This window comes from Kogia breviceps, chromosome 6 (assembly GCF_026419965.1).
Source record: "Kogia breviceps isolate mKogBre1 chromosome 6, mKogBre1 haplotype 1, whole genome shotgun sequence".
Classification (NCBI taxonomy): Eukaryota; Metazoa; Chordata; class Mammalia; order Artiodactyla; family Physeteridae; genus Kogia; species Kogia breviceps.
In genome coordinates, this window is record NC_081315.1 from 121,195,293 (window position 1) to 121,210,773 (window position 15,481).

At 39.3% G+C, this 15,481-nt stretch overlaps 1 protein-coding gene across 26 annotated transcripts in view; it reads right to left on the reverse strand.

Annotated features, from left to right (window-relative positions):
* The window catches only part of CAMK2D (calcium/calmodulin dependent protein kinase II delta), a 301,130-nt gene that overhangs the window by 51,649 nt on the left and 234,000 nt on the right, over positions 1–15,481 (reverse strand). For all 26 annotated transcript variants that reach the window (XM_067036558.1, XM_067036562.1, XM_067036555.1 and 23 more), the window contains exon 8: positions 11,894–11,977. In XM_067036558.1, the coding sequence (XP_066892659.1) occupies positions 11,894–11,977 (84 nt within the window). The remainder of the gene's footprint in view (positions 1–11,893; positions 11,978–15,481) is intronic.

Sequence of the window (15,481 nt, forward strand, 5' to 3'; positions counted from 1 at the left end):
CCGAAGAGGGAAAACTGGATTCTTGGTAAACTTCAGAGAGACATGTTCTGATCTACTCTGAAGTGTTCTGTGCAGGGTGAATGCTGTTCCCCCTTATGCTCAAGAGCTCTGATAATGCGGCAGGTCCAGTGCATGCACCAAAGAATTCTAAAGACGCACAGCAGGACAGCACTGAAGATGAAGCTCACCGGCCATTATGGCTGACACATTTGGCCTCGCTGAACCCTGCCTGTATATGATCTCCCTGCGCTTTTTTCTATCTAGATACCATGTGATTTTAGTCACTTTGTAGGTTGACATTTAAAAACATAACATGTTGGGCTTCCCTGGTGGCGCAGTGGTTGAGAGTCCGCCTGCCGATGCAGGAGACACGGGTTCGTGCCCCGGTCCGGGAAGATCCCACATGCCGCGGAGCGGCTGGGCCCGTGAGCCGTGGCCGCTGGGCCTGCGCGTCCGGAGCCTGTGCTCCGCAACGGGAGAGGCCACAGCAGTGAGAGGCCCGCGTACCGCAAAAAAAAACATAACATGTTATTTATTTCCTTAGTCATTTTGCTGCTAATTAGGACATTTTGTAGAGCAATTGTGCCCTGGTTATAGATTCATGCTCTAAATAGTCAGAGTTCCTGGGAGTTTGGATAACATATAAAGAGATGAAAATCATTTTCTCTTTAATGACCTTAGTCTTCAAAAATAGAGTTTTTCAGTAAAACAACTAAACCGGTGTTACTACAGAAGAGTTTATGTTACAAAGAGGAAAAAGTAAGAAAGTGAAACTGTACATAAAATTCAGAGAATTAAATACTCAGCTTTAATACAATTTGAGATCTTTTTTATAAATATCAATATGTAATTATTCACAAATTAATTTAATCAATACATGATTTAACTTTTAAATTAAAAAAAATTCTTGCATTTGCTAGTTTTTAAGTTGCCTTGAAGTCATATCTGGGGTCTAAATTTCTCCCAGGACTGTCCTTTTTATCATCATATGTCCCTTCCTCTGCTTTTGAAATACTTTATTAGCCTGCTTAAGGTCTTCACTTTCTTTTCTAGCTCATCGTCGCGGAGGAAGATCTGCCATTACTCTGACGTCTCCTGCTTTCATTTCTCTTGCTGAGTCCCCTTAACTGGGAAGCCTGGGAGAGGTGGTAAGACAGGTGATACGTTGCCTGGAGTGCCCGAGTCTTCTTTTTCCCTTTGCCAAAGCTGGTCTCTTCGTTTCCTTACCTTTATTCTGTTAGTGACACCTAGCCCTGCTCCTGTCCATCAGACTTGACATCTGTATAAGATAAACGCTGTTGCAGCTAAAATGGCTTTAAACAAGGGTTTATTCGCCCTAGACTTTTCTAACCTGCTTCAGGAAGACCCAGTTCAAAAGCCGATCACTACTGGAATGAAGCATTTTAAGCAACATTCTTAAATAAAAACCCAACAAGGCTTTAAAATCAAGATTGAAAGTTACCTCACCACACTGGAGTTGAAAAAGGACAATGCAGAAAATCACAATATATTGGTATCTCACCTTCACAACATAAAGATATTTTTTCCATCACTACATTACAGACTTAATGTGCATTCATTTAAATTTATTTTCATATTTTTACTATATGATGTAACAGAGGCATCTAATGACAATGATAACGATGATGATGAGTGCCTGTGTCTGTGTTCCCAGGAGGCAAGAAGAAAAGAGGAGGCACCTAAGTAGTTTTAACCCTCTGCTATGGTTTAGGGGGTGAAGAAGAAAATCAGCTTTGTAACTGGAAGAGTCTATAGCAATTTTTTTTCTTTGTGAAAAATTATGGAGTAATTTTTATTCAGTAACATAGCTTAATAACACAGGCTGCATTTTAAAAATTATTTATTTATTTATTGGTGGTACGCAGGCCTCTCACTGTTGTGGCCTCTCCCGTTGAGGAGCACAGGCTCCGCAGCCATGGCTCACGGGCCCAGCCGCTCTGCGGCATATGGGATCTTCCCGGACCGGGGCACGAACCCGCGTCCCCTGCATTGGCAGGCGGACTCTCAACCACTGCGCCACCAGGGAAGCCCTAAAAACTTTTTTAAACATCTTTATTGGAGTACAATTGCTTTACAATGCTGTGTTAGTTGCTGCTGTATAACAAAGTGAACCGGCTATATGTACATATATATCCCCATATCCCCTCCCCTCGAGCATCTCCCTCCCACCCTCCCTATCCCAACTTTCTAGGTGGTCACAAAGCACCGAGCTGATCTCCCCTGATCTCCCCATGCAATGCGGCTGCTTCCCACTAGCTACCTATTTTACATTTGGTAGTGTATATATGTCCATGCTGCTCTCTCACTTCGTCCCAGCTTCCCCTTCCCTTCCCCGTGTCCTCAAGTCCATCCTCTTATAGTAATTTTTAATTAGACATTTTTCTAGTAAACATCTGGAGTTAGACTGTTATAAAATTATAAAGCAGACTCCAAACTGTGACATTTAGCGTTCTGGACCAAGGCCTGGCCTGCTTCTGACGCTTTGTTCTTGTGCATTACATCTACTGGTAGACACTTGGTATGGTACTTCTCTGGGAAGGGAAGGCTCACAGACAGTTCATTCCCCAAGAATCAGCAGTCACTATGTAGATAAATGCTCATGATTTAATTGCTTGATTGAGGGATTTCTATGAAAAATGTACTTTTAATAAAATAATAGCATAAATACAGTAGATTTAAAAATACTTTCAGGCTGGAAGATTTAAAGAAAAGAGCTACATAGACATTATTGAGCAGACTGATGTGAAACTGTCAATGCCTATTTAAATAAACACTGTTTTGTAAGCTTACTTTGCCTTGCTCATTAGACTAGATTCCAAGGCATTTCTGGGTTATGTGCTTTTTTGTGGCTTTATTTTCTGAAAGTACAGAACAATGATGAGAGTTGTGGCATATTACTAAGGATAATATTAGTAAATTTTATTGTCGATAACACTTGCTGAGCACTTACCTGTGCTTTACTGCATTACCTCATTTAATCTCTATACAATACTATGAGGAAGATGTTATTGCTCCCATTTTACAGATGAGGAAACAGAAGTCAAGAGCTTAAGTGACTTAATTGTTTGAGCCACAGGCAGCCTTGACAAAGTCATGTCTTAAACATTCCCTGCAGCCACCTTTTCTTTATTTATGAACTTTAACAAGAATGGTCATTTTAAGTTTTAAATTGTTTATGTTGTCTAATTGAGAGGCCTTGACTTTCACTAGGAAGGTTTCAATTCAGTTCTGCCTTAAATATTCCCTGTAGCCACATTTTCCTTTAGCTATGCACTTTAACTTGATTATTTTAAAGTTTTTGTTGTCTATTTGAGAGTTCTTGCCTCACTAATAAAAATCCGATTTACATTTTCCTCATAATCCTAATATTTTACCTTTTTCTCCTAGGTCAGAGGAAAAAAAGATGGCACTAAGACATCTATAACTAAAGCACTAATATGTTTAAAAGCCAATCAAAGGGTCTTCATTTTCTTTGCAAGAACACTTCAGGGGGTGATATGACCTCCAAATGTCAGACGTCTCTCCTGATGTTAGCCCTTCAAGATCACTGCCTAGATATTTCATTAGGGGTTAAAAATAATAATGATATTCGAATTCTAGTACACCTTCCTTGGTCTAAGAATAACTTACTTCATCAGCTGTTTGGTTACCCTGAGATATAGTTCATAGAGGAAAGATAGGGTAATTAATTTTTTCCTTCTTTATTAATCAGTTTTCAAAATAATGCATTGGTTCCACAGCATCCTCCAAAGGCTAGGATTTCTGATGCATTTAGAACATTATTATGAATGCATGGACTTAAACTTATTTGATGCTTCAATCCCTTACTGTTATTTTTCTTATTTATCCTCTAGTTATCCCATCTTTAACCAGTAGAAGACTCTTCAGTTTGGCTCCTGAGTCCTGTTAATACAAACTCTGTGGCCTTTAATAGTTTCTGTTCTTTCTGGTTATCACCAGATGCTCCTGGATAATCTTGTACTTTTCCTAATCCAGACTTGGAATCAGCCACTTCTATAAGGAAGCCTGATTTCCTATAGTGGCAAACAGTGTATAGAGACCGAGACTGGGTACCCTGAGGAGTGCTCTGTGGGAACTACAGGCTTCTTCAACAAATACATTGAGAAAGGAGGAAAGAGGGGTGAGAAGAGGGGGGAGGGGGAGAGGAGCAGAACTTACAAATTGAAAGAGACTTAAGAGACCAAACTGACAGCAAAATTATGAGTCAAGAGGGCAAATAGCAAAAGTACTAGATATTTGATAATTTTAAGCAATTATTATTACATGACATTAAAAAATATTTCTATTATTGGACTTGACTTAAATAATCTTGGGGTGGAGGAATTAGCAGGGTGGTGAAGATGAAAGAAAATTAGCCATCAGTTCATTATACTACTATTCTGTCTACTTTGTACAGAGAATTTTCCCTAACATTTTCCATGAAAAGTTTAAAAAACTATTTTGACACGGTCTGCTTCATATAACATTTTAAAAAAATGGAAACTACCACTAGTTTTCATTATCTTATGTACATATTTGTGCTTGGGAGATGCTAGAGATGTTTGATGAATGAGTTGAGAAGTACTGATTACTGATTAGGTAGAAAGACTACATTATCAAGAACATTCAAAACTGATGTTTAATAAAAGCTAGAGTTAGAAAAATGATTACACCTATAATCACATTAATAATTAAAACATTCTAAAGGCTGTTCTTATGAAAAAAGAGGTGAAGGAGCAATGCTGAGAAACTCTTGAGAAGTCGGTGGGAAGTTAACGGAGCAATCTAACAAGGCATCCACTTCATCTTCTCAGAAAGCAAAGGGCATAGCATGAGCTTGCGTGCAAAATGCAGGTGGAGTTTGGAAATTAACTAGTGAGGGATAAGTATGGCTCCTTTTTATTCCTTATGCAAAAGATAAATAAATCAATCAATCACAATTCAAATAGGGAAAGTGTTCAACTAACACTCTGAGACCCACAGAGCCAATGATAGGTAGAACAAAGATCTAAAAGATCAAGGCCAGCAAGTTAGAAAATTATTTTTCCAGTGATGAAAGCTATTTACACCATGTAGTAGGGGTGGCAAACTGACCGGCTTTCTGGCACCAGGCTGAGGTGAGTGCAGGTGCCTTCTGGGCATGAGGTAGGCAGGAACCAGGGAAGAGCATGTGTCCATTTGTCTGACAGGTACAGCAGCCATATAAGAACAAAAGCATCTTGTTATTAGCTCTTTCAATTACCTTAGAGAAGCCAGAAACTGATAGTTTCCAGAAAAATCTTCTGATAATAAATTATAAAAATAAATGTTGGGCTTCCCTGGTGACGCAGTGGTTGAGAATCCGCCTGCCGATGCAGGAGTCACGGGTTCGTGCCCTGGTCCGGGAAGATCCCACATGCCGCGGAGCAACTAAGCCCGTGAGCCATGGCCGCTAGGCCTGCGCGTCCGGAGCCTGTGCTCCGCAATGGGAGAGGCCACAGCAGTGAGAGGCCCGCATACCACAAAAAAAAAAAAAAAAAAAAAAAATGTTAACACACCCCAAAATAAAAGGTCCAACTGTCTGGCCAAGATATCTGTAGACCACCTGTTTGCAACTTCTGCTCTACAATGTAAGAATTCTAAGATTTGCTGCCCTAAAGGAATTTGCAACTAGCTGAGTTATGCTGCTCAATGTTGGTGTACACCAGAATCACCTGGCAAACTTGTGAAAATGCAAATTCCTAAACTTCATCACAGAGAATCTTATTCAATGATTCGTGAGTGGGTCCCAGAAAAGTTATAATTTTGATAAACACTCAGGTAGGTCACTTTGAAGCATGTGATCTGTGATCCACAGTTTGAAAATCATCAAGTCAGGGAAACCATAAATACTATATCTAGAGAAATGTCTGAAAGTGTGTAAGTTCAGAATCAGAGGATATTGGTAGAGACTGTGACTGGGAGTAAAGCTCCATGGGTTGAAGACTGATGAAGATGTGGGTCATAAGGGATGAAGGCAGATTGCCTTCTAAATGTGAGGCACACCTGGAATGGTCCAGTATAAGTGCTGCAGAACCAGTTGGTAAGAGCCACAAATTGTCCAGTAGGCTTGTGATTTCAAAACAGTAGGTTCTCAAAAAGCGCTTGATGCTGACTTATACCAGCTGAAATATGAAAAGGCTAAGGCTCAGAAATCACACAATTGCTGGACCTAAACTGGCCAAGAAAGTAAAAAGAAATATATTCCATAATATTTCAAAGATTTGTCAAAAGTTACTGTACATTCTGTGACAGCCACTATATTATCACTCATAATTGTTCTGATACCTAATTCAGGTAGAGAAGTAGCAAGATAAGGGGTGTGTGTGTGTGTGTGTGTGTGTGCATCTGTGTGCCCACTATGTTTATAGACTTACATTTATTATTTTTTAAAGCCCAGATGTAGAAGGAAGTTCATTTAAAAACAAGTGATTCAGTGACATCTATAAACATTTGCTCATCCCATTAGGGAATTATGACACTAGCTATATATGCAAGAAAACTATCAAAATCAATTTACTGTTGTTAATGGCAGAACACAAGGCTATGTTCTTGCTTCACTAATGTCTATCATTTACTTTCCAGTAATAGACTAGTAGCTTTCAAAGCCCAGGTACAGGTCAGATTATATTCTGTGTGAGATCACAAAAGCAAGGTAATGGTGGTGAGTATTTTGAAATTCCCTGTGTACAGACTACTGCATGTTTCTAATAAAAATAATGCACAGACTTCTTTGAGCCATTATACCAGTGCTGTGCTTCACTCTGTTCTGTGTCAACTGCCCAAAGACAGCCTTAGTGAGTGCTCATAGTTTAATTCACATAGAAGATTACCTGCCATTTTGCTAAATGGCTTATTCTGCATTTCTTTTGTTATCTGGGTTATGTAATTTCTTACCACACTACCCAATGTCTAGCCTTGCAAAGAAGTAGTTATTCAATAGGCAAGAGCTAGTGCTGATGGATGGTTGAAAAACAGCTGCTCTCAAGATATGCCATTACCTAAAAGCAGTAAAATAATGCGTGCATTACTTTGGTGGTTATTATGGGGATGGGGATGAGGAAAGGTACACCACCTTGTAAGTAAAGTGAATTTAATGTAACTATCAACACATATAATAAAATGGTAAAACAATATTCTAAACCCACAGCAGAGATTCAGAAATGTAACAAAAAGCAGAAGAATCCATTATGATGTTCCTGGTAGTGGGCAGTGGGGGATTATTTGCCCCAAACATGTAATATTAGAATATCTAAGACACTGCTGTGGTTAGCTGCATGATCCCAAGGCATTCTAGCCATGCAATTAAAGGATGCAACTATCTCTAAGGAAACTGGGAGCTGGTGGCAAACACATGCTTTAAATAGGGCATGGCTCGTCACAGAAGGATTTGGCTGTCTGTAAAAAAAAGACGTAAAAAGAAAAGGTAAGAAATCAAAAAATATCTAGAAACAAATGACAATGACCCAAAACCTATGGGATGCAGCAAAAGCAGTTCTAAGAGGGAGGTTTATAGCAATACAATCCTACCTCAAGAAACAAGAAACACCTCAAATCAACAACCTAACCTTACAGCTAAAGCAATTAGAGAAAGAAGAACAAAAAAACCCCAGTTAGCAGAAGGAAAGAAATGATAAAGATCAGATCAGAAATAAATCAGAAAGAAATGAAGGAAACAATAGCAATGATCAATAAAACTAAAAGCTGGTTCTTTGAGAAGATAAAATTGATAAACCATTAGCCAGACTCATTAAGAAAAAAAGGGAGAAGACTCAAATCAACAGCATTAGAAATGAAAAAGGAGAAGTAACAACTGACACTGCAGAAATACAAAGGATCATGAGAGATTACTACAAACAACTATAGGCCAATTAAATGGACAACCTGGAAGAAATGGACAATTTCTTAGAAAAGCACAAATCTCCACGACTGAACCAGGAAGAAATAGAAAATATAAACAGTCCAATCACAAGCACTGAAATTGAGACTGTGATTAAAAATCTTCCAACAAAGAAGAGCCCAGGACAAGATGGCTTCAAAGACGAACTCTATCGAACGTTCAGAGAAGAGGTAACACCTATTCTTCTCAAACTCTTCCAAAATATAGCAGAGGAGGGAACACTGCCAAACTCATTCTACAAGGCCATCATCACCCTGATACCCAAACCAGACAAAGATGTCACAAAGAAAGAAAACTACAGGCCAATATCACAGGTGAACATAGATGCAAAAATCCTCAACAAAATACTAGCAAACAGAATCCAACAGCACATTAAAAGGATCATACACCATGATCAAGCTGGGTTTATTCCAGGCATGCAAGGATTATTCAATACACGCAAATCTATCAACGTGATACACCATATTAAAGAATTGAAGGATAAAGACCATATGATAATCTCAATAGATGCAGAAAAAGCTTTCGACAAAATTCAACACCCAATTATGATAAAAACTCTCCAGAAAGTAGGCATAGAGGGAACTTACCTCAACATAATAAAGGCCATATATGACAAACCCACAGCCAACATCATTCTCAATGGTGAAAATCTGAAACCATTTCCTCTAAAATCAGGAACAAGACAAGAATGCCCACTCTCACCACTATTATTCAACATAGTTTGAATAATATACCCAGAGGAAATATACCCAGAAATATACCCAGAGGAAAAATATACCCAGAGGAAAGCATAATTCAAAAAGACACATGCACCCCAATGTTCATTGCAACACTATTTACAATAGCCAGGACATGGAAGCAACCTAAGTATCCCTTGACAGATGAATGGATAAAAAAGATGTGGCACATATATACAATGGAATATTACTCAGTCATAAAAAGAAACGAAACTGAGTCATTTGTAGTGAGGTGGATGGACCCAGAGTCTGTCATACAGAGTGAAGTAAGTCAGAAACAGAAAAACAAATACCGTCTGCTAACACATGTATATGGAATCTAAAAAAACAAAAACAAAACATGGTTTTGATGAACCTAGGGGAAAAACACGAATTAAGACGCAGGCATAGAGAATGGACTTGAGAACATGGGGAGGGGGAAGGGTAAACTGTGACAAAGTGAGAGAGTGGCATGGACATATATACACTACCCAACGTAGGGTGGATAGCTAGTGGGAAGCAGCCGCATAGCACAGGGAGATCAGCTCAGTGCTCTGTGACCACCTAGAGGGGTGGGATAGGGAGGGTGGGAGGGAGACGCCAGAGGGAGGGGATATGGGGATATATGTCTACGTATAGCTGATTCACTTTGTTATACAGCAGAAACTAACACAACATAGTAAAGCAATTATACTCCAATAAAGATGTTAAAAGAAAAAAAGAAACGGTAAGGATAGGATTGAGGAAAATGGAAGGTGGCTCTGCTTATGGCAAAACGGGTTGCAATCTGTGAGATGCCCTGTGGCTCTAAGTTTCTAGAGGCATTCACGAGGGGTGTGTGTGTGTGTGTGTGTGTGTACGCACACGGGAGCACTTATGTTTGTATGTGTACATGCAGTATCTATCTAATATTTATTTACATTTTTCAAGAATGTGATATAGCTCAGACTACAAGGGGGGGGAAACAACTCTTCATCTATCTTTTTCCCCTCTTCCGGCCAAGTAAGTTAGAGAGCTTCAACCCTAGAAGTTACCTCACATTTCACAGAAGTGAAATCCCATTATGACAAGATACGCCATTATTTTAAAAGGTTAGCTATACAAACTGTATTGTGGAAATGCACTCACACAGAAAATCCAAAACCAAGTGTACCCAAATTTACCAAAGTAATATTAAAATTGAGCACAGTGTGTTTAGTGAGTCTAAACCCTGATGATATGTCATAGTTGTTAAAAATGCAGCTGCCCACACTGAGCTCAGAGCCGCTAAAGCAGAGCCCGCGTAGGGGCTGGACAGTTCTATGTGTATAAGTTTCAGCAGTGATTCTGCTCCACAACTAGGAAAGAATCTCTAGTACAGAATATCAGGGTGTTTGTGTTTTCTTTTTAAATGATCTGATATTCTTCAGTAACATTGATATTCTGTCAGTAACATTGATACATTGTAAAAAGTGTTTTCAATGCAAGAACCAAATAAATGATTTATTTAAATTATTTAAATGAATGAGATATGATTCAGGAGCTGTGAAGGTGGTCCATAATAACATCTTTTGCAACGTAAAAAGGCGTGCAAGAAAAAAATTTAAAAGTGAACAAGGAAAGCAGAGAGAGAATTTAGTATTCAGGCGAGGGCATCATAATATTCAGCTGACGATCAGAACTACAATGCCGAGTCTTCTATTTAAATGTGTTCTCTCCCTCTCTTATAAGGCTACAGATCAGTTATCTAGAAACTTTATTTATAAAGAAACACTTTCTAATAATAATAGTAATAATAACTCACACTTAGTTATTTCAAAAAATCCTCTCGGAAGTTCTAGGAGGCAAGTGCTATTATTATCTCCGTTTTTATAAGTGGAAGCTAGGGTACTGAGACTTGCCCTGGTTCTGACCCGTCTACACCACAGCTTCTCTCCAGTGCCTGGTCCGAGGGCCGCACTCTAGCCGCACCCAACCCGCCACCCCCTAACACCTACTCCATAAGACCTATCTGCGTCCGCCTGTCTCTCAGGGTACTCCGCTCCTCTGAAGATTCATCAGCAGAAACAGATCTATGATGGGGCTGATTTATTGCAAGGGAAATGTTTGAGTTATCTGCCATTAACCTTTACATCTGAACAATAACATTTTGTGGCAATGCTCTAAGCCAAAGGATTTTAGAGTTCCTGCTTAGGAAATATTCTCAGGGAGGCAGGAGGAAGACAGAGCTTGGGGCACACCTAAGACCCTACCCTTTAATCAGGCTACAATTCCAACTTTTTAGAATAATAATAGCTGTTTCCATTTTAAATTGCTTTACAAACTCTAAAACGTCTTCATTTAATGCACACCCTATTTGACCCTCATATAATTCTATGAGGGTAAAATATTTCTATTTTATAGGAAAAGAAGCCAACTCAGAGATATTAAGAAGATGGGGGTTAGCAGGTGCAAAGCAAAGACGTGAACCCAGGCATTGTGACTCCAAACACTGTGCTCTTCTCCCATCTGCCTTCCTAGGCATGGAGGTAACTCTAAGAGCCCATGATGCACACAGATTGAGATCAAGCACCAAGCTGTTGTGCTAATGATGCAGTGTCAGGAACCTAGAGGGTTAGCTCCTGCCAGTAACTCCAGCAGAAATATTTTCAGAACACCCTGAAGTATCCCTTTGATTTCAGTCTCTCACCTATTTGAAGTATATGTTGACATGCAGAAATTCTGTTATAAAAACGGTGGTGGAAATCCTCCCCATTCTATACCTTGGAGCGTGCATAGGCTACCTTTTGATTAGAGCTGGTTGTTCAAAGGCCTAACTCGGAGCTCAGTCCCCACAGAACAGCCAATTCCATTCCAAGATCCACTCTCTCCCTCTTAATCCCTGTTGAGCATCTTGTGGTACAGACGTGACATCTGTGCTAAGGGCTTCCTGGTGGAGGTGACAGGATGGGAGGATAAACCCCACCACCTCTGAGGGCGATTCTCTGGCCCTAAATCTCAAAGTGCCTCCTGGACCAAGAGCTTTATCATCACCTGGGAACTTGTTAAAAATGCAAATGCTCCCGGCCCAGACCTCCTGAATGGGAAACAGCAACCTGCTTTTAACCGGCTCTCCACGTGACTGTGCTGTAGACTAAAGTCGGAGAACGAGAACTCTAAACTGATTGCTAGAGAGCATCAACCTCAAATTTAACAGATACTATTTTTAATTATAACAATACTGGTGTACTGCAAAATCGGCATGGAAATGATTCCTTACCACACGCCCACATATCCACCGGCTTTCCATAAGGATCTTTGCGTAAAACTTCTGGAGAAAGATATCCAGGTGTGCCGGCAAAACCTAGGGAGAACAGATGTTAATGAATTAAAACCAACTTGGCAAAACCAATATGAAATGGCAAACTAAGGAAGAAACTTCTTTGGGCTTCTTTATCTGTCGATCTGTTTGTTGAGATAAAACAAGGCTCTCAGAGAACGAAAAGAATGTTGGATGAGTGTCTCTCCATAGCAGTACCAACACTAACCTGCCCTGCTTTGTAGCTTATTAGAAAAAAACGCATCCTTCCGCAGATATGAAAGCCAATCTATTGTGCTGCACAGTGTGTGTACTTCAGGCCATTTGGTCAGCAGTTCTGATTCTTGTTTATGTGTGAGTTAAAACTAAACCTGTGAAAAGAATCAGAACATCCTCCCCTACACCTGGAAAGAAATTAGGAGAAAACTGAAGATAGGGTTACAACCTCGCCAAAGATGATACTTCTCATGGTACCTACGTAACTTTATTATGAGAGGTACTCACCTATAAAAGAGAAGGACCCAAAACGTGGATCCGGGGGCCAAACTTACAGCAAATTTTCAGTAAATATTTTTGGAAGTGAGGTGGTCTGTACAGGGTGGGGGATGGCACTGAGAGTAACTGAAGAACTCACTAGGAGAAGGAATGAGTCCAAAATACATCAAAGAGCTCACTCTGTACTAATAAATAATCAGTGTGTACTTATAACTGGCAACTGAAGAGAAGACTCAGGAATATTCAGATGAATCACTGTTGGACAAGTATCAGCTAGTCTTTTTTGTTTGTTTGTTTGTTTGTGGTATGCAGGCCTCTCACTGTTGTGGCCTCTCCCGTTGCGGAGCACAGGCTCCGGACGCGCAGGCTCAGCAGTCATGGCTCACGGGCCCACCCGCTCCGCCGCATGTGGGATCTTCCCAGACCGTGGCTCGAACCCGTGTCCCCTGCATCGGCAGGCGGATTCTCAACCACTGCGCCACCAGGGAAGCCCTCAGCTAGTCTTTTAACTTAAGGGATGTGGTATGAGAAACTAGATGGCCAAAGAGGGTTTCCTGTCGTATAAATCAGTATGTCCAATAAAGTACACTTAAATGACAATTTATAGCTAGAATTTAGAGTAAAATATTTCTTATTTCTGAAAATAATGTTTTTTAAATAAAAACATATACTTTTAAAGATACCAAAAATAACTATTCCTATTTGGAAGTTTTCTTTAAAGGCACAGGAAAACTCGAAACTGTTCTTTAAAATGATATGTAATCAGGAATTCCTGACTACAAATCTCTGGTGAAGCACCTTATATATTTACTGAGATGAAAAGTGTCCAAGAAAGGAGCTTTTCCCCCATCTCCATGACAAATTTGTACTTAAAAACAAGCATATGTATAACAGCTGGTTACTCCTTTGAACAAAATTACATTAGAAAATGAGGCAAAGGATTTTGGATATCACTTTTTCCCCCATTTTCATTACTTTTCCTTTCCTTGTTCGGTTTAGAGGAGGGAGGGGTAGACAAGGAGAAGGGCCTTGAAGAAAAGACCTGTAGGTTGTGGTTTAAGCTCTACACGGACCACAGTGGATCCACCTCTACCTCAAACTTCACTTGATAGAAACGTTTGCTCAGTAGTAGTGAAGTAGAAAGAACTACTGAGCAACAGTGGTGGTTTCCCTGAGTAAAGTTCAAGGAGTACCTGAAGGAGAGACACGGAGTCCGCTCTTCCAAGGTAGGGTAGGCACAATAGTTTTCAAGAGCTACCCAGTGCTTCTCACTGCCATATACCTGCTCTCTCATTCCAACCATCCCTCTCTGACTCCTCCCAAATTGAGACACACATGGAACCCAATGGGACACCAATGCCAAAGACCAGATTAAAGACCGAGGTCCCAGCTGGCACTTCAAGTTCCTTTACCATCTGGTTCTCCCCTTCATTCACCCAATCTGACTTCTTTCTACTTCTGAGCACTTAACCTAAAAATCTCTTTAAGGTCTCTTGAAGATAAACTTCTCATGCTCACCCTGATGATACTTTTTCTGTTCCTTGGACCTTCAATTTCATCTTCTATCTTTACTCTAACAGAAGGTGGCTCTAAATTATTTCCATGTTAGAGATCTCTTTAGCTAACTACAGTTCTCAGTGGTTCTTTCTTACTCTGAATATTGACTACCCTTTTATATGCAATCTGTACCCTCCTAGCTAGAGTTGGTAAACTTTAATATATGTCTTAAATAACTCAGTAGAATACCTGGCCTGGAGCAGGAAATGTTAATGATATTGCATCTAGGTAGAAAAGATAAGGAAATAAATCACTATATAAGAAATGCTACAACAATCTTAAATGTAAATTATTACAAACCTCTTCTGGAGACTACAAATGCTAAGAGTACAACTATCATTTGAGCAGTCAGTGGGGTCCTTACTCCTAAGGATAGTGAAGCCTACCTACATCTAAATGCAGGAACATTCAAACAGTGCACTTACGCTACAATGTGTTCTCATGAATACAGAAATACTGAGGGTAAAATAAATTAGGTCTTCTTTAGCAGCAGATTAAACTCCTAAGAATCTAGTTTATGATGATATAAGCTATCAACAGGAAATTTAATGAGAGCTTGCCTTCTTTATAGACAGCATACGTTTCTCACTCTGAAAAACCAATAGGAATATCAGAACAGATCAAACAAAGAGAAAACAGAATTACTTACAGTTGGAAACGTATCCATTGCAACATACTGCCATTAAAAAAACCCTTAACTTTAAAAAAAAGAGACATAATAGCAACCAAGCAAAATAATTCTTCCATGAAGTAAGATCATGGTAGTTTTCCTTTTTACCTAGCAGCAACAAAAAAACAGAAATGTATTGAAAAGAGCATTCCCAGTCCCACAGGAGAAACAGGCTGTTCTCTTTGGTAAATTTCTAGCCCTCCTAACAAGTATGTTATAGGGTGTTACTTGTAGCCCTTCTGGCTAGTATTCAAATAGATCAGGGCTAGAAAGACAGAAGAAGTAACATGGGAAAAACAAACACTGGAACTTGAAAATGAGAAAAAAAAAATCAAACACAATAGACAGCTTCTATAATGGCTTGTATAGTTTTATTTTTCTTATTTGTAACAGACCTCTCACATTTATTGAAATAAAATTATGTAAAAGCCTGAAACTCTGGCATTATACATAATGAAGAAAGAGTTCTGCTCGTTTCTTATTAAAATAAAAAGGCTCCCTACTCAACACTTATATTTTAAAAGATAAAATTAATCAAACACGTGAGACTACGGCAGATAATACTGAATAAATATCAAAACAAGTCATTCATACTAAAATAAGCCTTTACTCCTAAAACCTAAAATATATCACACAATACCCCCCAAAGAAATGTAGTACATCATATGCCCACTTTTCCTTCACTTAGGTAACCATGAGGATTCACTTGAACTTGTAGAAAAAGCGATTCTTTTTTAAAAAAAGCTTAAAAAAAGCTAAAGAAAACAATAAAAAAGAAACAAGTATTCTCTTAAGCTTAGAAACTATGTGTTTCTATACTTTTGAAA